The 25,989-nt window shown below is 37.6% G+C and overlaps 2 protein-coding genes across 2 annotated transcripts; both read left to right on the top strand.

Annotated features, from left to right (window-relative positions):
* Nucleotides 1–7,986: 7,986 nt before the first annotated feature.
* On the top strand, nt 7,987–8,934 carry LOC106822545 (olfactory receptor 5B12-like). The gene has a single exon (XM_014827791.3). The coding sequence runs from the start codon at nt 7,990–7,992 to the stop codon at nt 8,932–8,934; it is 945 nt and encodes a 314-aa protein (XP_014683277.3). The 5' UTR covers nt 7,987–7,989.
* Nucleotides 8,935–13,569: 4,635 nt separating this feature from the next.
* Nucleotides 13,570–24,562, top strand: LOC106822544 (olfactory receptor 10Q1-like). Its single transcript, XM_014827790.2, has 2 exons — nt 13,570–13,735; nt 23,598–24,562. The coding sequence occupies exons 1-2, from the start codon at nt 13,570–13,572 to the stop codon at nt 24,560–24,562; spliced, it is 1,131 nt and encodes a 376-aa protein (XP_014683276.1).
* Nucleotides 24,563–25,989: the final 1,427 nt, after the last annotated feature.

Raw genomic sequence — 25,989 nt, 5'->3', positions numbered from 1 at the left:
ATGTTCAGAAAGCTCCCTCACTTCCGTCAGGTCTTTGCTTAAATATTACCATATCACAGTCACTCCACTTCGTAATGGATACTGTTCAATTCTTGCTTTATTCTTCATAGTGTTGATTAGTACTCAACTATTGTTGTTACTATTAATTTATTTGTTCACCTGTTCATCTATCTCCATATCTAGAATATACACTACCCTAGAAGAATGTCTTTGCTTCTTTACTAACAACTTCTTCCTCAAAACATAAATTACATTCTGGCTCATACTAATTCCTCTGTAAATATTTGTTAAATTAATAAATCAATTATTTAATTATACTTTGAGTCCAGCAGTCTATATATTTGAACCACTGATCATTGAGTTCATTACTTATTATATAAGTCTTTAGAAAACAATTCTAGAGCATTTCATGAGATGTAACTAGTTTTTTCTATTTTATCACTCACTACTTGCATTCTCCCACTTTTGGAATATGTAATCTTTTGAAAAACACACCATCAAGTAGAACATATCAAACCGTCTTAAGTTTTTTTATTAGAAATTTCTCAATAAGTGGCAAATAACACATGAAATTAATTTATTTAGTAAATCATAAAAAGACAAAATATGAGACTGTGCTAAGTTTCCTACATGATTCAATTTTAACAATTTCTTCCTACATATTGATGATTTATTTAACTTTAAGAATAATTGATGATTCTAAGTATCCATACAAAATGTAAGCATGACAATACTTTACAACAATAAACATAACCTACCTCAATACACTAATACAATATACAATAATTAGGTATTTTATTTGGACCCTAAAATGAGTTCAATTCTATACTAAAGCTATTCAAAGGAATTTGCACTCATGAATTCTTTCCCATTTCTATAAAATTAGAAACATTAAACATCTCAAGATTTATACAACTGTACTTGAATGTTATAGAGGGACATGCTGATATTATCAATGATGGTATGGTGTAACACAAATATCCTCTTCTGGCTCCAAAGGCTGTGAAAATGGTGTTTTCTCCTCCTGGAAACATTTTTAATGATTATTTTAAATATATTATAAATTTTATAATAATTTTAGACTTCAAGAAAATTGCTGTGATATTACAGACAAGTCCGGCATGTCTTTCGCTGTCTCCCTTATTGTTCACATCTTACTTTATCTTAATACATCTGTCAAAACTAACATTGGCACATCGCTATTGCTTAAACTTCAAGAATTTAGTCAGATTGTATTGTATTTCAAATGATGTCCTTTTTCTCTTCCAAGATCCAGTCCAGGAAACAACATTCACAGCGTTGCACGCCTCCTTAAGTCTCCTCTGATCTGTAACAGTTTCTCAGTCTCTATTTGTTTTTCTTTTACCTTGATAGCTTTGAGAAATACTGGTCAGATACTTTGCAGAATGTCTTCCAATTTGCGTTTGCTTGATGTTTTTCTCTTGATTAGACAGTGGTTATAGGTTTTCAGGAAGAATAAGACATGCCTTTCTCATCATATCCTATCAGGGGATATATGTTACCAACATGACTTGTCACTGAGGATGTTAACCTTGATCACCTGACCAAGATATTTTTGCCAGTTTATTCACTGTAAAATTACTTGTTTTCCACTTTTTGTACTCTATCCTTTGCAAGCTAATCACAAAGTCCTTACCCGACTCAAGGTGGCTGGGTAGTATACTCCCCATCCTGGGGTATGTTGTTGTTAGTGCCCTGGAGTCGAGTTGATTCCAACTCCCAGTGACCCTGTGAACAGCAGAGCAGAATCCTGCCCAGTCTTTTGCACCATCCTCTCACCTTCCAGTGCTATATCAGATAATGCTCCACTGCTATTCATAGGGTTTTCATGGCCAATTTTTTTTTAGAAGTGGGTGAACAAGTCCTTCTTCCTAGTCTGTCTTAGTCTAGAAACTCCACTTAAAGCTGTCCACCATGGGTGACTCTGCTGGTCCTTAAAATACTGGTGGCATAGCTTTCCACTTCAGAGAAGCATGCAGCTGCCACAGTATGACAATCGACAGACGAGTTGTGCATTTCCTTTCCAGGGGAGTGGTTCCTAAATATATTATTTAGAATTCTTCTACAAAAATGAAGTCTCTCCTCCTTCACTTAATTTGTTTGTTTGATTGTCTGTTTTTACCAGCATGGGCTCATTTATTTTTGTTTTACATCCTAGTTATAATTCAATATGATATTATTTATTTTTTTGCTTGACTTGTTCCATCTTTGGCCATTGGGGACACTTTCAATTTGACCTGTTTTTCATTTGATATGCCCCAGTCCTTTTGTTTTTGGTTTTTGTTTTCTTTTGTTTTGATTTTTTCTTTCTGAAACTAGAAGGTGCTCTAGACTCATCTTGAATTTTTCCTGTCCCAGGAAAATGTGAGGTGATATCTTATTGTGGTTTTGATTTGCATTTCCCTGATGATGAGTGATGTTAAGCATCTTCTCATGTACCTGGTGACCATTTGTATGTCTTCTTTGGAAAAATGTCTATTCAGGTCCTCTGATAATTTTTTAACTGGATTTTTTGAAATTAAGTTGCATGAGTTCTTTACATATTTTGAATACTATCCCTTATTGGATAAATCATTTGCAAGTATCTTCTCACATTCAGTAGGTTGCCTTTTCATTTTGCTCATGGTTTCTTTCACTGTGCAAAAGTCCTTTAGTATGAAGTTGTCTCATTTGTTTATTTTTGCTTTTGTTGCCCTTGCCTGAGGAGACAGATTCAAAAAAATATCACTAAGACTTATGTGAAAGACCTTACTACCTATATTTTCTTCTAGAAGTTTTATGGTTTCAGGTCTTACACTCAAGTCTTTAATCCATTTTGAGTTTATTCTTGCATATGGTGCAATATAGTGTTCCAATTGCATTCTTTTGCAGGCAGTTATTTAATTTTCACAACATCATTTATTGAAGAGACTGTCTTTTCCCCATTGTTTTAGATGAATGGATAAAGAAGATGTGATATGTGTGTGTATATATATATTCATATATATATATTCATATATATATATGAATATTACTTAGCCAAAAAAATAATGAAGTCTTGACATTTGCAATGACATGGATGGACCTAGAGGATATTATGCTAAGTGAAATAAGTCAGACAGAGAAAGGCAAATATCACATGATTTCACTTATATGTGGAATCTAAAAACTAAAATGAACAAAAAAAACCAAACTCATAGATACAAAGAACAAATTGGTTGCCCCCAGAGAGGAGGGGGTGAGAGGATGGACAAAATAGGTGAAAGGGACTAAGAGGTATAAAATAAATAAGTCACAAGGATGTAATCTACAGCATAGGGAATATACTCAATAATATTATAGTAACTTTGTATGGTGACAAATGGATACTACACTTGCCATGGTGATCATTTTGTAATGCGTATAAATGTCAAACCACTATGTTGTACACCTGAAACTAATATCATATTGTATGTCAACCATACTTCTAGATGAACGACCTCACTCAACTCACTCTTATTCTGCACTCAGTCCAAGTTCTTCCATATGAGCTCCTGCCTTCTACAGGAAGCTGACATACATGAGTGAGAGACCCCATTCACACTTCACTTCCTATGATAGTGATAACATAGCATTATCTTTGGTTTGTCATCTTGTCATAGGTGCCTCTCATGATGATTCCCAAATGACTTTGATGGAGAGCATTTCAGAAGTGACTGAATTCATTCTTCATATGACAGTCTTTATTTTTTTCTCATAGGCTGATGTTTCCCATTTCTTAGCATAATTTATGTCACATGACTGCACAGCTCAAATTTGTAACAGCCATGCTTGACTGACTGATGAAAGAGAGATAGTTCTGCTTGAGTATTTGGAGTCAGAGATGACCATGCAGAGGAAAGAATGGATCCATCTCTTAGTTCTAGAAAAAAGAAAAAAATCTTCCTAAATATCCCCAGACCAGCACTTTAGTGGTAAGACAAATGGGTGTTTTGTTTAAAAAAAAATCCTGGGGCAATTTCTAGGCTCTAAGGAAAGAACTAGATATGAGAAATCCTGCATGAAGTCCTGACATCACCTAAGCCAGAGATTTTAGTGAGTTTTTTTATTTTTGTTGCCTAACTTGACCATGGCACTGCTGATTTGATGACTAGGGGAACTTCCCTCTAAGCTTCCCTTCCCCACGTCTTCATAAGCACATGATTCTCAGCTGAAATACATGCAAACATTATCCTCTGATATCTACAGTCAGGTTCAGGTTAGGAGGCCCAATCTGGGATCAGGAGTCTCCTGAGATATCTACTTATATGACACTAAATGGTTCCCCTGAGATTTGTTGTAAGAAAAAGTCATTGTCTCTGCCTTGATATTTGCAAGAAGGCAAACCCGAGTTACGTTCCACAACAGAGCTCCACAAGTGGGGAAGGAGTTTCTCCAGCACGATGCTTTCCTGGATGTGGACTTCTGGTCAAAAATCTGGGCATGAAGGTTTTCCATACTCCCTCCTTTGTCCCCTCATTTGTCTGTTCTTAGGACAAAAGTAAGTATTAGGAAAACATACAATCATAGTCAATTAGAATGGGAAAGGGCTCGAGAAGTTCCAACCATTTTTATTTTACAAATGAGGAAAATAAAGCGCTGAGAGATTAAATGACTAGATCATAGACAGCCTGTTAACTAGTGGTCTTCTCACTCCTAGCCCACCGGTCTTTCCACTCTGCTTTGCTGTGCTACAGCACCCAGATTTCCACGGTCATTACAATCAGATGTCTTATATAAATGATTGGAGTGATGGTTAGACTCAAAAGGGAGACTGTACCTCCTAATTTTCTTTTATTTAAAGTGTGCAACAAGAGTAGCAGTGCAAATATCATACTTCCCTTTCTGAAATCAGGGGTTGTAGAACTTTCTTCTATCTGGGGATCTCAAATATAAAGCCATTTTCATTAAGAACATCAACATTTGGACATTCAATATTATTGGCTGAACAGCCTGCAGTAACCAAGAAGAGATGAGATAAGCTATGTAAAGTAATGGCTCAGATTGCCTGATTGTCAAATGTTAGCATCTTTTATGCTTTTTAAAGAACTTTCATATTCATTGTCACATGAGAGCAGAATAGTAGCCAACAAGGGAAACAGAGAATGTTTTTCATCTTGTGAATTAAAATCTGGCCAGTGGCAGGCCCACACCCAGATGATTAGCAATAGAACTAGATTAGAATTGATCTTGTGTTTGTAGTACAATCCTATCCATACCCCTATACCTCTGAATTTTTAGATCAAAAGGAGCTATTTTAAATTTACAGTAGATAAGAAATCGGTCAATAAGTTGGCCATTCTTGGTGCATCAGTGGAATACAGAAATTAACTTTTTTCAAAAATAAATTTAATCATATTCACATGTTTATGCATTTGGGCTAAATCTGGCAACTCCAGCAAACAGAGACGTCTAAGAACTGAAGAACCAATCTCAAGAGGAAGTGACTTCATGGTCACTAGGATGTTCTAGCATATTTGGAGTATTTTTGTGACCATTTTGTAACACCTCAGATACACTTTTATTATAGCACATTATTTGGGGGAAATAATTTGTAGATCTGGTTGTCTCTACCTCATTAAAAAGTCAGGAACCACGTTATTCATTTTATAACACCACCTCCTGGTACAGAGCTTGCTTGTATGCAAAGCCAACTAGGATAAGAACGAGAAGAGGTAACTAACATTGAATACTTTCAGTGTGCCAGGCGTTATGTTAATAGGGTTCCATATGTTATTTAATTTTGTCTTTCCAGCTCCGTAAAATAGTTACATGAAGTATTAAATGAACTATTTCATAGAAAATGAAACTCAGATTCACAGAGTGTAAGTAATACTCCCAAAGCCACATCCCACCTAAGTTGTTAATCTGGGAGTGACACTTATCTGTACAAATAGAAAAAACATATCCTTGAGTTATACTTGGTGTAAATAGTCACCTTAGGCTCTTCTTCTATATGGTCATGTTATGTCTATAATCTGACGCATTTTACCGCTCTTTCTCTTAGGATTCAATTCTATCCGTCTTGCTTCTAACAATTATTTTTGCACATCACTCCCTAATTGAGATTTGATTGTGCCATGTATTTTACTAATTAGTAATACCTATCTTCTTATAATTGCCTGTTTATACACTTGTGTTTAACAATTCATCCTTTTATCCATGATGTTTCTTCTTCCTGGTATAATAGTAGTAAAAGTAGTAACAGTAGTAGTAGTAAATGTAATAGTAGTAGTAATAGTAATAGTCGCCGTAGTAGTAACAGCTTAAACTTCTTGAATACTTGCTGTGTAATTGACATTATTTTAAATGTTTTGCAGGATTTAAGTTATTCTATTTATCTCCCTTCAAAGCTGAAAGCTGTTTTTCCCACTTGAAAGATAAGGAAGCTGAAATACTAGAAAGTTAATTAACTTGACCCACTCTTTTGAGAAGGCTGCTTAATAGTATGGATTTTAGATCATACTACCTGGGTTCAAATCCCAGTTCTACCACCAGATTTTTTTACTTGGGTAAGTAATTTGCCTCTTTAAACCTCAGTTCCATTTGAAGTAAAAAGAGGGTAATAACAGCACCCGCCTCACAGAAATGCTAAATGTACTACATAAGTTAATATATATGAACAGCTTAGAACAGTTTCCTAACATAGAGTAAATGCTATGTGTTTGCTATTATAATAACTAATAATCATTATTAATGTCTCTTTAGTCTCCAAGCAACAACTCATGAGTTGTCATCTCCAGAAAGCCTTCCTGAGTCTCTGAGTTGGGCTAACCACATACTTTCTACTTTCAAAGAGCCCTGGGAATGCCTCTACTTTAGAAATATGTTATGTTTAATGTGTCTTTTTGATACAGTTCTCTCCCACTAGGCTATCTTTAAAGGGCTATATCACATCCTTAAGTATTGTTAATCCAGGAGAAATGAATGTGACAAGATTCCAGAGTCAGGAGTGTCTCTTGGATTGACAAAGCTTCTCATACTATAAACACAGCAGCCCAATAAGCTGTCAGGTGAGCTACCAATGGAGGTGAGCACAACCAGATACACTATGTAATAAAGCAGGAGGTCTATGGCTTGGTTGAGGGCACAGAGTCTCTAGATGAGAACAAAAGCAACTCTTCCACTCCCCCCCCCACCTTATTTCCCTACCTCACAAATAAAGCAAAGACATAGGAAATGCTTGGAAGATGGAAAACATCAACCTATGAGAAAAAATAAAGAATATGACGTGAAGAGAAAACTGCTACAGTTTTCCTCAACTTTTTAAAAAACTGTTCTTTTAGTTTTAGAGTTGTTGAAAAATGCCAAAACATCACTAAGAATGTGCCAAAACTCATGAAGTTTCCTTCAGGGGCCAATGGTTTCAGTGGAGCATCCAAACAAGGGCCCTTCTAAATTACAAAGAAAAATGTTGATGTCTCTAAAGCAGGGCTCTGAATCATTGTATATCTTGAGGTACTATGAACCAGTGGTTGAGGGGTCCCTCAGAGATGGCAAATGTATTTGATGGGGCTTGTCAGCATCATATACCAACAACTGACAAAATGTTTCCTGTATTATGCTTTCTGTTTATTAACCTTTCTATACATATCTTAGACAAGAGTGCCTGTAAGATACAGCAAGTAGTGAAAAAGTCCTATGTGGTTTAATATAATAGAGTAGAACATGCAGCAACAAGCTGAAATATGCCCAGAGTCATAATATGGTGCCCTTGTGGCCGCCACAGTCAGCAAGGACATTCCAGTGTCCTTACATACCATTCTAGATGAACAACTTCACTCAATCAAACCCTACCCACAATTCAGCCCAACTTCTCACACTCAGACTCCTGTCCTTGATACGCAGCTCACACACATGAGCAAGAGGTCTTATTCACACTTCTGTTCCCATGATAGTGATCAAATATCATTATCTTGAGTTTGTCATCTTGTCACAGGTGCTGGTCATGATGATTCCCAAGTGACTTTGATGGAGAACATTTCAGAGGCAACTGAATTCATTCTTGTGGGGTTAACAGATGCCCAAGAGATGCAAGTACTTTTATTTATAGTTTTCACTCTCATTTACTTCATCACTCTGGTTGGGAACCTGGGGATGATCATGTTGATTCTTTTGGGCTCTCAACTCCACACTCCCATGTACTTTTTTCTCAGTAACCTCTCCCTGGTGGACTGTGTTTATGCCTCAGCTGTCACTCCCAAAGTAATAGTGGGGTTTCTCACTGGAGCTAACATCATTTCCTACAATGCATGTGCTGCCCAGATGTTCTTCTTTGCAGCCTTTGCCATTAGTGAAAATTTCCTCCTGGCCTCAATGGCCTTTGACCGCCATGCAGCAGTGTGTAAACCCCTGCATTACACCACCATCATGACAAATACTGTGTGTACCTTACTGGTCACTAGCTCTTACATCTGTGGACTTTTACAGTCTTCTATCCATGTTGCCTTCACTTTCCACCTCTTCTTCTGTCGTTCCAACGTGATTAATCACTTTTTCTGTGACATTCTCCCACTACTGGCTCTCTCTTGCTCTGACACCCACACAAATGAAATTGTGCTCTTCACATTGGCAGCGTCCAGTATCTTTTTCACTCTCTTGGTTATCTTGAACTCTTACATGTTCATTTTTATTGCTATCCTGAGGATGCACTCAGCTGAGGGACAAAAGAAGGCCTTCTCCACCTGTGCATCCCATCTAACCACTGTTTCCATCTTCTATGGGACAATCATCTTCATGTACTTACAGCCAAGTTCTAATCATTCCATGGACACAGACAAAATGGCATCCGTATTCTATACTATGGTCATCCCCATGCTGAACCCTCTGGTCTACAGCTTGAGGAATAAAGAAGTCAAGAGTGCATTCAAAAAGGTAGTTGGAAAAGCAAAGTCTTCATTGGGCTTAGCCTTCTAATTAGAAATAACATGTAAACCATATGAAACTTGTATTGCACTTCTAGTGTCTAAAAATATGTTTTGAACTTTAATTCATTCTTTTTTCAATTTCTTTGAGCAGTTCCCTCCCCAGTGAGACTGGTTCTATTCATGTTTTGAGACTATCACTTCATAGGAGAAATTTTGGATGTCCTTTTCTCGAAAGAGGATGTTACTTCTATCTTAAGATCAAGATTACCACCCTAGATGCTATAGAATCCCACACTACATCACTCTTTTAGCCTAAAGTGCTTTGTAGGTAAATCTCATGGGTGTATGACACTACAATTACACTTTCGGTTACTAGAATTCTAAAAAACTTCAGGATTCTTGCACATAGCATAGAGGCATACTTCTCAGACATTCATGCTCCTAAGAATGACCTTGAGAGACTATTGAAATGTAGAATCTCACAATCTAATTACGAATAATCTAATTTAGTATATCTCTAGTGGAGCCCACAAATCTGCAGTGTTATCCCTTATTAGCCACATATACCTAGATCCTGAGCTTAGATAGCAAGAATGCCAGCGGTGAGTTTGGAAAGTGAGGTATACTATATAAGATAAACCTATTTAGTTCCTGAATTTCGTGGAGAAAAACACAGTTTAGAGAACAAAAATACATATCTGTACTTATCCCTTACCTGATTTCTAATAGATAAAGTTCATATAAGAAAGTCTGGATAAGGAGGACTTCCTGCATTCTTAATAAGCTTCCCCTGTATTTCAGATGAGGTTGCTGTGAAGATCACACTTTCAGAACTGTTTCCCTAGAGCAGTGGTTCAAAAGCATCATTACCAAAGTAGCAGCATCAGCATCACCTGTAACTTTTTAGAAATGCCAATTGTAGGAAGCCCACCACAGACCTACAGTATCAGAAACTCTAGGGGCAGAGCCAAGCTATCTATGTTTTAACCTGCCCTCCTGGTGATTCTGAAACATGCTCAAGTTTGAAAACCACTGGACTCAAGCAACCAGAAACACTAGCCCAGAGCAGTAGTTCTCAGCCTTGGCTGCACATTAAAATAATTTGCGCCAGATTTTTAAAATACTGCTGCCTGGATCTCACCTCAAGAGAGTATAATTTAATAGATCTCGGGATAAGACCTGGGCACCAGGAGGTTGTAAAATGCAGTCTCTTCCCCAGAGCCTGATATGTAGAAGAAATTGAGACTAAAAAGATAATATTAATTTAGCATCTAGAGCCTGCTCAATTATGTGCATATGCTATCTCAATCAGGTCTCACACTAACTCTGAGAGGATCAACCATACAGAGAAGAAGAAACGCAGGCTCAGACAGGGGTAGATGGTGGCAAGATGAGAATTTTGAACCCAAGTCTTCAGGACTCCAAAGCAAATCCTTTCCAGTTTATTTCAGCTAACAATAGTTTACCACCATAACGTACTCTAGTGGACATAAAGGATATTAAGATTGAAGAAATTCTTTTTCAAAAAGAGCCACTAATCTTCTCAAGATAACACAATTATCTGTAACTAAAGCATTAGAAGGACTGAAAGAGACATGAAAAATTCAGATAAATATTGTTCTAGAATCTTCCTTGAAACTGTATAAATCTCCTTCAATGTTGATATTCTGAAAACTCCCCAAATCCCTATCACCTTATCACAGCTCTAACTAGGAACGTATTAAGTAACATAGGTTTTTGAGATCTTTGGAGAAATATGAAGAGGATTAGAGCCCTTGCATTCTGTCCATGCATTGGTACTACTAACAATGAAGCCATTGCTATCTGGAAAGATTTGCCATCCTTTTTTTCTAGAAGCTTTATGTTACTTAATGAGAAGTTTCACTTGGATAAAGAAGTTTAGCTGGAAAATTTTCATGTGCCAGTGGCATCCACTTAAGTCAAGTTGGAGACCACAAACCTTAAAATCTGATGTGCTCACCTTCACCAAATCCCAATGTCCCATTGCCTACTTGAGAATAAATAGGAAAAGAACAGTAAACTATGAATGCATTATGAAAAGATCTCTATGCCCTGACCTTTAAGTCTTGGTGGGTTGATGTGGAGTATTAGTCACATAGTTGTGGAACCTAAAGCAGGCAAGTTCAGACACGATTTAACCACATCTAACACCCTGTGTTGGACAGAAACAGAGTAATGTAACAATTCACCCATATCCTGTCAAACAGGCTTCTGTAACTTTTTGATAAAAATGAATAATGAATTTATACGACTAAAAATTTCTGTCTGGATTATTTTTTGGAATGGAAGCATCTTAGATACAATGTTTATGTGCCCCAGATTTCATATTTTAAATCTTAATGCCCAATGTGGTGGTAGTAGGAGGTGGGGCCTTTAGGAAGAGACAGATTCAATATCTGGTAAATGGAATTATTGCTCTTATAAAAGACATCCAAGAGAGCTCCCTTGCCCCATACACCATCTGAAGACACAGCAAAAAAATGGCCATCTTTTAACCAAGAAGTAGGCTCTGACCAGACACTGAAGCTTCCAGCACCTTGATCTTGGGCTTCTCAGACTCCAGAACTGTGAGAAATAAATTTATGCTGTTTATAACAACATAAATACCAAATCTATAATATTTTGTTAGCAGCCCAAATGACCTAAGACAGAAGCATTAGGAATAGCAGAATGAGCTAAAGCTCTTCTTCAAATTACTAACTGTGACTTTGATTCTAATCAGACATTGAACTTGAGATCAACAGTGAGGGGAAATCTTAACCTGGGCTACAGGGAACTAAAGTAATATCCTTGGTCACTCAGAGGGATTTAATTAGGCCAAGATGTAGCTTTCTACAAGTTAAAAAGTGATCTCTGGAACTGAAATCTAATGGGAATTGTACACTCTTGAAGACTGGTAGTAGCTCATACATCAGCCCTCTCATCCTCAGCAGACTTGTCTTTTTATGGGAATCATTAAATGCTCATTCAATGAAACATTAGATGAATGAATGAGGAAATATGTGACTGGATGATTACATGAGTGAATAAATAAATGAATGAGTGAACTGAGATTGCATAAATGAGTCAGCACAAAGTTGGTCCCTAATGGTTAATTATAGGATTCAAGGTTTCTTCATTCTTTGTGCCTAAAGAAAGGACATCTCTCAGATCACCCCACAATGTCCCCTCTTCCCTCATCCCCTTGAAGTACATACCATGTTCCTTTTCACTATCTAAGCCTAATGCTTATATCTTTATTATCTATATGTATATTACAAAGCTGCAGTAATCAAAACAGTATGGTATTATCATAAAAACAGACATGCAGCAAATAAAAGCAATATGTGAAAAGCAATCAGTTTAGCTTTAGAAATTATAAATAAGAAAATGTGTGCATAAAAAGGAAAGAGCAAAGACTATAAGAGGAGAGAGTGGAAGCTAAGAACCCGGATAAAAAAGGCTGCAGATGCACAAAAATCAACTCAAAATGGATTAAAGACTTGAATGTAAGATATGAAACTCGAAGAAGAGAACATAGGCAGGATGCTCTTTGACATCAGTCTTAGCAGCATTTTTTCAAATACCGTGTCTGACTGGGAAAGGGAAACAATAGAAAAAATAAATAAATGGGACTACGTCAAACTAAAAAGCTTCTGCACAGCAAAGGAAACCATCAACAAAATGAAAAGACAATCTAACAGTTGGAAGAAGATATTTGCAAACCATATATCTGATAAGGGGTTAATGTCCAAAATATACAAAGAACTCAAACATCTCAACAACAAAAAAGCTAACAACCCAATTAAAAAATTGGCAGAAGGTCTGAACAGAGATTTCTCCCTAGAAGATATACAGATGGCCAACAGGCACATGAAAAGATGTTCAACATCATTAACTATCAGGGAAATGCAAATCAAAGCTACAATGAGATATCACCTCACTCCAGTCAGAAGGGCTGTAAGTAACAAGACAGGAAACAATAAGTGTTGGAGAGGATTTGGAGAGAAGGGAACCCTCATACTCTGCTGGTGGGAGTGCAAACTGGTGTAGCCACAATGGAAAACAGTATGGAGTTTCCTCAAAAAGTTAAGACTAAAACTACCATATGATCCAGCTCTTCCACTGCTGGATATTTATCCAAAGAACTTGAAAACACAAATGCAGAGAGATACATGCACCCCTATGTTCATCACAGCATTGTTCACAATAACCAAGAATTGGAAGCAACCTAGGTGCCCATTGAGGGACGAATGGATAAAGAAGACGTGGTATATATACACAATGGAATACTATTCAGCCATAAGAAATGCTGAAACCCAGCCATTTGTGACAACACGGATGGACCTTGATAGTATTATGCTGAGTGAAATAAGTCAGAGGAAGAAAATCAAATACCATATGATCTCACTCATAAGTAGAAGAGAAAAATAACAACAAACAAACACATTGAGACAGAGATTGGATTAGTGGTTACCAGAGGGGAAGGGAGAAGGGAGGAGGGTGTAAGGGGTGATTAGGCACATGTGCGTGGTGATGGATTGTAATTAGTCTTTGGGTGGTGAACATAATGTACTCTACACAGAATTCAAAATATATTATGATGTACACCTGAAATTATATAATATTATAAACCAATGTTACTGCAATAAGAAATAAATTAAAATAATAATTTAGAAAACAAATGAAAACAAAGAAAAAGCTGCAGAAATCCAAGCTACAGATAGATGATGGTAGCCTGGATGAGAGCTGTAGAGGTGGACGTAGGAGAAAGTCACATTCTGGATCCTTTGGGAATGTGGAGCTGAAAGGATTTGCTGATGGTGTGGGTGTAGAGGTGGAAAAGAAAGGTGACTCATGCAAGGAATTGTCACTCATGTCAGAGGGGAGAAATGGCAAGAGGAGAACGTTAGTAAGGAAAATCAAGTGCTAACTGACATACCAAATTAAAATTAGACACGGAGATTGGAGGAAGAAGGTGATATGCATTTCCAAATTTCAGGAGACAGGTTTGGGGCAAAGCTACATATTTGAGAATTGTTACTATATAATGATATTTACATCAATATACTCTTGCTTTTTATCTTGTCTTAAAACCTGCTCATCTCACTTACTTCACCCTCAACAACTTCCCAAACCTGAAATGTTGGTATGGCCCACAGCTTAGTCCCTGGACCTCCCCTTTGCTTTATCACCACTCACTTCCTAGGGGATTTCCTCTATTGTCATGGTTCAAAATTTATCTAGAGACCTAACAATGAATGCTTGGTTTATCATAAATACTACACATTCTGGACTATTTTTGTATAGATACCTTACAACCAGGTAGATTTTACACTACCAAACAAGATAGTTTGGTCCTTATAACTGCTGATGAACATAATTAATTATGTTGTTTTAAAAGCGTTATGGAGGGGCCAACCTGGTGGCATAGTGGTTAAGTTCACATGCTCTGCTTAGGTGGTCCAGGGTTCACAGGTTGGGATCCCAGGCATGGACCTACATACCACTCATCAAACCATGCTGTGGTGGCCTCTCACATGCAAAATAGAGGAAGATTGGCACAGATGCTAGCTCAGGGCCAATCTTCCTCACCAAAAAAAAAGTGTTATGGATATTCTAGGATATTAAAGAAACTGTGTTTCAATGAATGACAAGGAGAATGTGTTCTTAGTTAACCTCTACATGAACTTGATTCATATATGAGTCATCTATATTATCCCTAAATCAGAGGAAGACTCTCTTGATTGACTATTGTAACAAAAATATTCAAGTTCATGTGCTTTTTTTTTTAATATGTTTCCCAGGACAGGAAAATCTATCATAACCCGAACTTAGGTGGAAGGTTTGCAAGGAGTTACAGGATTAGAAGGAGAGGAGAAAATGGATATTCTGTTAGCAGTATCAGGGGTAAAATGGTACATGAAATTGAAAAGAGGTAACTAAGGAGGAGCAAATAGAGCAACCTGGCTGGGAGAGTTAAAATTATAGTTATCAGCACAGGAAGGAGGCAGGGCATAACAGAGAGAAATATAAATACGATTGACAGGGGAAAGGAGAAAGCTAAAAGTGATGTAGGGGATACAATTCTCTAATATATTTTCTATTTCTTGAGAGAGAAGTAGAAATCATAGAGTTCTGAGGTTAGAAGGGATCATGAACATCATCTAGTCTAACCACTCATAGTATAGATGAGGAAACTCAAATATAAAAATCTTCAGAAGGCCAACCCCATGGCTGAGCAGTTAAAGTTCCATGCCCTCCACTTAAGCCATCCCAGGTTCACAGGATAAGATCCCAGATACAGGCCTACTCCACTCATCAGCCATGCTGTGGAGGCAGCCCATCTGCAAAGTAGGGGGAGATGTTAGTGCAGGGCTAATCTTCCTCAAGCAAAAAAAAAAAAAGAGGATTAGCAACAGATGTTAACTCAGGACAAATCTTCCTCACAAGAAAAAAATTAAAAACAGTAAAAAACAAATAACAAATAAATAAATAAATCTTCAAAATTTGCCAGAGGTAACTTAGCATTTAAGTGACAAAGCTCAACCTAAAATTTTCATTCCTAATTGCCCAGGCTAGGATCATTTCAATGCACTTTACACCTCTGGAAGCCTTGACCTGGCATGAATATTTCCCATTGATTGGATTTGCTAGAATCCATCCATAGGTTCCTGTTGGTAGGAATGTGGACACCATCCTATAGTTCCCAGAGAGCAGTTGTCTGTGATCCTCTTGTGAAAAGTTGCCTAATAACTTTTTCACAGTTGATCAACCCAGGAAACTTCCTCCAAATTGTTTTTTAGTTGAATTTGGTTTAAGAAAGACCACTGGGGAAATTCCTCCTCTCTGGGACCCATTATTTTAAGACATCCCATAAGGCACTAACTTATCTGGCTAAATCAGGCAAGAAAGGCCTCTGAGTAAAGAAAATAATGCAGAAGAGGAGTCTGGTCCTCCCACGTAGGACTCTGGCTGAGGATATTTCCATAATGTCCCTACTCTCCTTGTATCTTTATCTTACCCTATCCCAAGGACAGCTTTCTAAAAGCAGACTCTTTTCCTGAACACCAGCACACCCTTTCCCATCTACATCGAGATACTATGAGAAAATCACCTACTGGTCACTTTTCATTTCTAGGGGATTCTACTCATCTGGAGCCCATGTATCCTTATTTCATTTCATCCTTAAAGAATAGGATACATAGAGTCAAAAAGCATTCTGGGAGAGCTCACTTAATCATCTATGGCAGGAACTATTAGTGTTTCAGAAAAACAAATATTTTGCCTTTCTGAATTTTCTTTGATGGCTGATGGAACACAGTGAATTGAAAGAGGTAAGGAAACATCTTCAGAGACTTTACTCTTTAAAAATAAATTGGATATTCTTTTTCCTTATTGATCTTAAATTACTGTGTATAATACTTTAGAGCGAGAGTAGGGAAACTAGACCTACAGACCAAATTCAGTCTCTTTTTGCGCAGCCCTTGAACTAAGAATGTATTTTATACTTTAAGAGAAAAGAATGAAAGAAAGAGAGTGGGGAAGGGAGGGCAGAAGTGAGAAAGAGAAGGGGGAGGGGCAACTGGAGGAAGGAGGAGAGGGAAGAAGGAAGAGGAAGGGAGACAGGGAGAAAAGAAGGGAGGGGGAGAGGAAGATACACAATATACAAAGAAACAAAGTGGCCTACAATGCCTAAAATGTTTCCTATCTGATCTTTATAGAAAAAGTTTTCCAATTCTTACTTTAGAGTGTAGGGAGAATTTTCAAGTACGTGCAAGAAGGGTTGAATAAATCACATGACTTTTTAGATTGAGTGTGGTTATCCATATTTCCCAGATGAGGAAAATGAGGCTTAGATGTGGCTTGTCCAACATCATATAACTAGGAAGTAGTCAAGCCAGGGCCCAAACGTAGGTCTTTCTTTTCTAGATCCAAAATGCTTGAGCTTGAATTATGACTCCACCACTGACTAGCTGTTTAATCTCAGACTAGTTACTTTTGGGACCTCAGTTCCTTATCTGTAAAATAGACAGAAAATGTTATCTGCCCCATGATTTAGTTAAGAGGTGCAACTGGACTAATACCTGTGGAGAGCTTAGATGAGCACCTGCACATTATGACATAAGCCATTATTAGTATATTTGAATATGTTTTCCAAGGCATCTAAGGAGGCTTTCATGAACCCTAGAGTTTCATGAAAAATTTTGAAAGGTTAAATTTATACATACTTCTTCACATTGGGATTCTCAGAGTCTTTTAATTCTCAGAGTCTCAGAGTTTTTTAATCTCCATTGTGAATCAAAAAGTGAATATTTAGGGACCAGCCTGGTTGTGTAGTGGTTAAGTTCCCATGCTCCACTTCAACGGCCTGGGGTTTGCAGGTTTGGACCCCGGGTATAGACCTATACCACTTATCAAGCCTTGCTGTGACAGTGACCCACATACAAAGTGGAGGAAGACTGGCAACAGATGTTAGCTGAGGGTCAATATTCCTCACACACACACGCACACGCAAAATGAATATTTAATGTTTCCCAAATGTGCTTGACTATGTATGCCTACATCTATGTGTCTATGAATATATCTATTTATGAACATATGTGTGTATATATATATATTCATGCTTGGTATTTTGTCCATAAATATCTTTGCCTTAAACATCTTTGCCACAAGCATTTTTGCCTCAAACATTTTCACCACATAATGAATTGGCCATAAGACAATTTTGCCATAAAAGATAAAATAATTTAAAAAGTAAATAAAAGAGAGACATTAAAAAGAACCTAATGAAACACGTACTACGTATCTGGACTGCATTTAAACGTTCCATCACATGCCCAGTCCCTATATTTCACCAAATCATCTAAGCCAGATTCTGTGGCAAATACCAAAATTCTGTCCACATCATGTTCTCCACTATTAAATAGCAAAACATTGTCACCATTTTCAAGAAACTTATGCACATCAGGAATTATATAACCATTTCTTTTTTGGTGGGGCAGGGGGAGAGGAAGAGAAGCTTTGTTTTTTCTTTGCCTCCAACTTCTAACATTGCAGGATAAATTTGGTAAAGATGGCATTAGAGAACAAATTTTTGTATCTAAATTAGCTGAAGAATCAATAATTAATGCTCTTGAAGACTGTTGTGAATGACTAGCCACCTCTAGGTGAACTTTTGGTTTTGATGGGTAGGAGAGAGAACTGGCTCACCAAAGGATTTGCAAACTGATATACTATCATTTTCTAGTATAATATGCAATCTGGTTTTACACTCTCTTATTTCACACTTCCAGTAAGTTTTATCAATGTATTTCCTAGTTGAAACCAAACTGTCAAACCAAACTGTCAACCAGTTATTTTATCTTTTACAGCAAAATTGCCTTATAGCCAATTAGTTATGTAGCAAAAACATTAGCTGCAAAAACGCTTCTGGGTAAGGTACTCAGAAACCTTTCTATCTGGCATCTATCTGTCTGTCTATCTATCTATCTATCTATCTATCTATCTATCTATCTATCTATTTATCTATGTATCTTTCTTTCTATGTGGGGGAGGAGCATTTTACAGCTTTAGTATTCTAAAAAGATTATATAGGAAATCCTCACTTAGAAGAGTTTTTCCCAAATTATGTTAAATGTCAGGTCTCCCTTACATGATTGAGGACAATGACCACTTTTTAAAATAAGTTTTTAATATTCTCCCCTGGAGCTGAGACTAAGATTTCAGCATATAGCAGGTGGTTGATAAGTGCTAGCTAGCTTCCTTGCCTGCTGGACAGTGCTTAGCCTGATTCAGGCATAACAGTCTTGTAACTGAGAAATAGTCACAATTCTACAATAATTCATAGGAAAAGCACCTTATCCACAGGTGCACAGACGGTGAGAATCAGGAATGCTTCCTGGATAATTGATTGCTGAGCTGAAACCTGTAGAAATTAGCTAAGAAGAAAAGAAGTAAAAGTCATGCAGGCTGAAGGACTTTCCATGATTTCAAGAAAGACAAGATAGTATTCAAGGAATTGCAGAGGGTAGAGGACTGGGAAGAGATGAACCCCTATGAAAAACTAGATACACTAAGTGAAATAAGCGAGTCACAAAGAGACAAACACCGTATGATTCTACTTATATGTGATACAGAAAGTAGTCGAAATCACAGACAGAGAAGGTAGAATGGCGGTTTCCAGGGGCTGGAAGGAGGAGGAAATGGGGATTTGTTTAATGGTATAGAGTTTCACTTTTGCAAGATGAAAAGATTTCTGGAAATAATGGTGATGATAGCTGCACAAAAATATGAAGGTACTTAATATCATTGAGCTATACATTTAAAAATGGTTAAAATGGTAAATTTTGTGTTATGTGCATTTTACAATAAAAAAAGTTTAGGGGAACAAAAGAGGTAGGCACAACACAGCACAATTCTGTGTACATTTTTGTTAACATTCACACCAACCCTGCAAACTGTCAGCTAAGGTAACTGAGATTTGTAGGTTTACTTATTGACTAAGTAAATTTCCCAAGGCCAGAGAGCTGCCATGTGGCAGAGGCAGGATTCAAACATAAATGGAAGGACCTTAAAGCTTGTGCACTTTCTCATAGGAATAAACTCAAGAATTTCCTTCACAGTCAGTGCCTTTAGGGGGCCTATATGGGGCAGTAGAGATTTTCTGAAGCTCCTCAAATCACATTTCATAGGAGATTGCCTGCACTCTCCTATAAATATACATCCAGACAGAGTTTGAGTGTTTGTGTAAGTCACTCCAACAGAATTGTTCCAACTAAACTGTCTTTTCTGTGTAGGTCTTTGCAACATCTTGACTAAGTTGCAAAGCAGTCAACACAGATTAAAAGAGCAAAATCCAAGAATCCAAGAGTATAGGGTAGACCCGACCTCTAATAACTAATCTTGCTGGGTTGAGTTCTTAGTTTTGCTCTAATTAATTCTAATTCCTTTATGATTTTAAGAATGTAAACTTTTTGGCCATCCAAAATAAATTCAGTATACGGTAAATTAGAAAATTAATGTCAAAATGAATATTAGTCCATCATTCCATACTATGGGTATTTGAAAAATAGTAAGCACTAACATTTAGTGAATGTTTATAGGGATGGGCACTATACTAAGCGCCTTTCATTAATTTTCACTATATCATCACAGAAACCCTATAAAGAAAGTGCATTTATTGACATTCTTATGTTATAAACGAGCAAATTGAAGTATAGAGATTTTATGTAAACTGTCCAAGATAACTTTGAACTTGAGCAGTCTGATGGCAGAAAACATGCTCTTAATCACTCTGATATGCTGCCTTGACTGTATCACATGTTGCAGACTCAGATATTCATGAGTATTTTATGTTTTATTGAATTCTCTCTCTATTCCTGAACTTATTTTTGAATTGATATAATTTTTACGACATATAATTATGCTACAATTTAATATTTAATGCAAACCTCATCCTTGTTGTTTTTTGAACATTTATTTATTCTTACTTGGTTATTCTTCCGAATAAACTGTAAAATCACATTATGAAGTACATGGAGACACAAACACACACTGAAATTCTCTTGGGATTTTTAGCAGATTTGCACCAACTAGATGCATTATTTTTAAGACACATGCCATTTTTCAAAATATTGAGTTTTCACATCCTAGAAAAACCTATAACAATGCCTTAAATTTGTCTTAAGATTACGTTATGGGGCCGGCCCTGTGGCCAAGGGTAAAGTTCGCGCACTCCACTTCAGAGGCCCAGGGTTTCAGGGGTTCAGGTCATAGGTGTCGACCTAACATGGCTCATCAAGCCATGCTGAGGCGGCGTCCCACGTAGCAGAACTAGGAGGACCTATTACTAGAATATAAAATTATGTGCTGGGGGGTTTTGAGAAGAAGAAGAAGAAAAAAGATTGGCAACAGATATTAGCTCAAGGCCGATCTTTAAGAAAAAGATTACAGTACATTTATTGATATTTTATATTGGCATGGCTATTTTAATTAGAATATTCTAGGTAGTTATTGCTGGTATGGAGAAAAGCTGTTGTTCTATGTAAAGTAAAAGTCCTTTTACCCAAAGCTACTTGGGCCAATGCTTGATCAGTTAATTAAAAGGACAGTTACAAGGAAATTAGTTTTAAAATATACATATTCCTTAAAATCTTAATTTAACTTAAAACATATAATTGCGCATCCCCCCCAGCCTTCTTATATATGCCAAGCCTTTTCCGTGTGTATGCTTTTGGTTGGCTGACTATTGCAAACTGAAGTCTTCCTTATGTGAACCATACTCACAAATCATCGTAAACAATTTGCAATATCAATGTCTAACATGGAATGAAAATGTAAACACATTTCTGAAAAAAATGCATGCTACATAATCTTTTTATGATTTTTTTCCCTCAAACATACACAGCAGTTGTGCCCAGCTTAGCTAATTCATCAGTAAATTATTACTTGTTTGCAACTCACTTTTATGAAATATTTCCAAACCATTAAAATTGATTTGCATTGGAAAAATCCTTTTTCACATTCAGAGTTCATTATTTCATACACTATTTTATTAATTTTAACAGTTTCAAGTATACTTGGCTTCTTCACAATTGGAAACAAACAAAACTGACTTGATAAGCAAAAACTTCCACTGGAGGGAATCTAAGTGCTCAGAGGTACAGTAATGAAAACTACTCACCTAGACTTCAGTGTGCTGTGGACACTCACAGTATATTTTACAGACAGAAAGGAGAACAAGGTGGTTAAGTAGAGAGTTAACTATTGACCATCTTAAGACATTTCCTTATTAGTTCTAACAACTTCTCAGTTGGCTGCCTTAGAGTTTTCATAGGGATGATCAGATGTCTGTCATCTTATTTCGATTGGGCATTGTGGTTTATTTCCTATTTTAGCATTTCCAGAAAAATTTTGGATGAAAGGAGTGATAGGTTTTATAAAGCACTATGCTTCTTGCCTCTTGAAAATCTCTCTTTGTTTCCTAACTCAATCTGAACATCTTTATATTTTACTAGGTGATACATGCCCACTTATGATCATTGTCTTAATTGATAGGTTTCTTCCTGCTTCCGACATTTTTTTAAAGATTTTTGTTCTATATAATTTCTCATTCATTTTTGTTCTTTTTTTTAATTATAGCTTCATTCTTTCATTTTTCTCTTAAATCATTGGGAAAGATATATCGTATGTATTTATATTATATATTTGGAAAAATACTATCTATTTGAGCTTAATATCAAAGCAATTAATATTAAATGTTTACGTATAAAAAGAATAAACTTTTCTCTAATTATCCACATCTAAATAATAATGTGGTTTATACTGAATAGTTTTTTACATAGTTTGAGGAAATTAAAACAATTTTACCTTTCTCTCCTTTCTCTTACTCTCTTCTCACATTTTTATATCAGTTGAGATTTAGATCTGATTACTATTAAAAATTATTTTTCATAATGAATTTCTCAAGAATTATATTTGAATTTCTGTTCTTTATAAAACGATAGTTGAAATAATCATTTAGACATAACTGTGTCTTACTATGTTTTAATTCTCACTACTTTTATATCACAAAATACTCAACATTTAATTTTTATTTTGATTAATTTTTTTAAAAGATTTTATTTTTTCCTTTTTCTCCCAAAAGCCTCCAGTACATAGTTATATATTCTTCGTTGTGGGTCCTTCTAGTTGTGGCATGTGGGATGCTGCCTCAGCGTGGTTTGATGAGCAGTGCTATGTCCATGCCCAGGATTCGAACCAACGAAACACTGGGCCGCCTGCAGCGGAACGCGTGAACTTAACCACTTGGCCATGGGGCCAGCCCCTATTTTGATTAATTTTTTAACAAATTTGGTTATTTGAGTTATTGAGTTATTGTTTCAGCATGGATGTAGACAATACAATTCCAGATCCTTTGCAAATCTGAAAAATTCTTTTTGATATTTTTATACATGGATGACAACTTGATTGGGCATAAGATCTCTTAATCATGATTTATTTTTCTTAAAATACTTTGGGTAGTAATCCATTGTCTCCTGAATTTTTGTATCATAAAAAGTATATTTTACATCCAAATCTGCCAGGAAGTGGTGACTTTGTGGAAAGTGGTTAGTTTTTCTTTCTTTTCGTCCTCCGATGGATGTGTAGTTTCCTCATCATCTTTCGTTATCTCAGCCAGCTCCACTCTTGTTTCTGCCTACCATGCATCCAATGTTTTTACCAGTCAGTACATTTGAGCCCTAAAGTTTGGGTTGACAGTTGAAGCCTTACAGAAACTACTCTAATGAGGGAAAATATATAAGTGGCATATGTCAGGATAACATTGGAATAAAGATGTGTGCTCAGTCCTCTGTAAAACCACAACATCCAGATTAATATGAAGAATTCCATCATTCAAAGTTTCATCTGTAAAATAAATGTCTACAATTATACGACTATGAATCTTTTGCAAAAGCAAAGAACTAGCAACTGTGAACTTAGAGTTAAAGACTGATGTTTAAAGACTTTTTAGAAATCTATTTCTTTGTTTTCAGGAACACACATATGAAGAATTCTAAGGGCTACTATTCTATTTCTTTTATTATTGTTACAATCTTGATGACAATTAGGTAATTCTCATATTAGAAACAAAACTTACAATCTTTTATTTTCTTCAATCGATAAAACTACTCAGCAAAGAAAGTTTCAGCACTTTCTCTTCTTTTGCAGGAGACGTGTTTTCTAGGAGCCCTGTTCTCAACCAATCTGGCCCCACTGAATTTGTGTTCCGTGTATTCACCACTGTCCCTGAATTTCAGGTCCTCCTCTTCCTCCTCTTCCTCTTCCTCTACTTGATGATCCTCTGTGGCAACACAGCCATCATCTGGGTGGTGTGCACACACACCTCGCTCCGCACTGCAATGTATTTCTTCCTGTCCAACTTGTCCTTTATAGAAATCAGCTACACCACCGTTGTGGTGCCTTTGATGCTTTCTAACATTTTAGGGGCCCGGAAGCCCGTTCCACTAGCTGGCTGTGGAGCTCAAATGTTCTTTTTTCTCACACTTGGTGCTGCTGACTGTTTTCTCTTGGCTATCATGGCATATGATCGTTATGTGACCATCTGCCACCCACTACACTACACCCTCATCATGACCCAGAAGCTGTGCGTCCAGATGGTGGCCAGTGCCCTGGGCCTGGCCCTCTTCCTCTCCCTGCAGCTCACATCCTTAATCTTCACCCTGCCCTTCTGTGGGCACCACCAGGAAATCAACCACTTCCTCTGTGATGTGCCTCCAGTCTTGCAGCTGGCCTGTGCTGACATCCACGTGCACCAGGCTGTCCTCTATGTTGTGAGTATTCTTGTTCTGACTGTCCCCTTCCTACTTATCTGTGTCTCCTATGTGTTCATCACCTCTGCCATCCTGCGCATCCCTTCTGCTGAGGGCCGCCGCTGGGCCTTCTCCACATGCTCCTCCCACCTCACTGTGGTCTTGCTGCAGTACGGCTTCTGTGCCCTGGTCTACCTTCATCCTCAATCCCACTCCTCAGTAGATGAGGACCGCCAGTTTGCCCTTGTTTACACTTTTGTCACTCCCTTACTCAACCCCCTGATTTATACCCTCAGGAACAAGGATGTCAAAGGTGCCCTGAAAAAGGCCATTGGTATCAAAGGAACTGTGGAAACTCTCTGAAGGTTTAGGGGGACTTGGAAGAGGTACCTGAGCATGTGACAACAGTGAAACTCTTACACATAAATGAAAGATTTATATTTCATTTGCTACAATCTGTGCTTTTGTTAATGCTCTGTTCCTAATATCCTTAGTTGTTACAGTTCACTCATATTTTCTAAAATTTCTCTGAAACTGTAAAACTCTAAAAGTGGGGACAAAGGAACTATAGGCCCCATATTGAAAGATTTATGTTTCCTCTGAAGCAACTTTATTATCTTTGAAGCTTCCTCCTTAGGAGCAGTGGTACTGACTCCTTGAATAGTGCCTCAGATGAAAAATGTTCAGGTCAAGATGGCAGCATAGGCAGACTCTGAACTCACCTCTTTCCATGGACACAACAAACTTATACCTACAGTTGGAACAATTACCCCTGAGAGAGAAGCAAAAACTGGATTTAAGAAAAACCTCCACAACAAAGGAAGATGCTGACTGAGATGGAAGAGGCAGAAATTCCTTCCTGGAGCCAAAAAAGCCATGTCTGAGCCATGGCACTTCACAGCCAACTTGGAGCAATCCTAAGGTATGAAGCCTTCCCTAGAGAGAGGGGGATCTGAGCAGGGGAGTGTTACCATAATAAGCAGCTTTTGGAATCAGCACAACCAAGACAAGAGTCATAATATCTGGCTTTGCTGGCTATTAACTACAGTGCAGAATATCCCCAGAAAAGTTATCTGACACAAAGGGAAAAAAGCCTGTTCTTAAAGGGCCCATGGACAAATTCACCCCTTTTGGAAAGTAACGTAAAATTACCAGAAAGAAAGATGCACAGTCCTTTTGTGAAAAGAGACTCACTTGATAGGCTCTGGGTGCATCTTAGTGAGAAGTGAGACCTCCCCGGGGTGGGACCACCTCTCCAGGGTCTGAAACATTGGTGGCAGCCATTATTGTGATCTAGTACAGGTGTGCTGACACAGACACTGGCAGATGCCATTGAAGTTCTTCCTTTGGCCTGTTAGCCCAGAAGTTTGCCACACCCAGTTTAATCCAGTTCAGCCAGGGCAGGCAGCCCACCCTATGGCCTGGCCCTAACCAACAGCAGGCCCTTGGGCAACTAGGGTTTTCCCATAGGCAGGGTGCCTGGAACCTCTGTGGCCAGGTGGGTGGGTCCACCTCTGTGAGACAGAGCATGTGCAAAGTCTGGGCCTGCATTGGTGGAGGGTGTGGAGCTTTTGTGGCAGTGAGGTGATGGCACCCACTTCAGTGGGTTGGCGAGTGCACATGGGGCAGGAATGTGTTGATGGGCTGTGTGACCCTGTGAGTGGTGGGGCTTGTCAGCTGCAGTAGACTTGTGCTTCTCAAATAGCCACATAGGGGATTGGCCCCACCTTCAAAAGCCTGAAAAAACTGGGTACTCGCATGCCTGGGGCTGGCCCCACTGAGCTGCAATC

This window comes from Equus asinus, chromosome 17 (genome assembly GCF_041296235.1).
Source record: "Equus asinus isolate D_3611 breed Donkey chromosome 17, EquAss-T2T_v2, whole genome shotgun sequence".
Lineage (NCBI taxonomy): Eukaryota > Metazoa > Chordata > Mammalia > Perissodactyla > Equidae > Equus > Equus asinus.
The sequence above is the reverse complement of the archived record's forward strand: the minus strand, read 5'-3'. Positions and strand labels throughout refer to the sequence as shown.

Coding starts and splice junctions, on each gene's coding strand:
- LOC106822545 (XM_014827791.3), top strand. CDS start 7,990: ATGGAGAACATTTCAGAGGCAACTGAATTCATTCTTGTGGGGTTAACA.
- LOC106822544 (XM_014827790.2), top strand. CDS start 13,570: ATGAAAACAAAGAAAAAGCTGCAGAAATCCAAGCTACAGATAGATGAT. Junction 13,736..23,597: donor TGTAGAGGTGGAAAAGAAAG/GTGACTCATGCA, acceptor CTTCTTTTGCAG/GAGACGTGTTTTCTAGGAGC.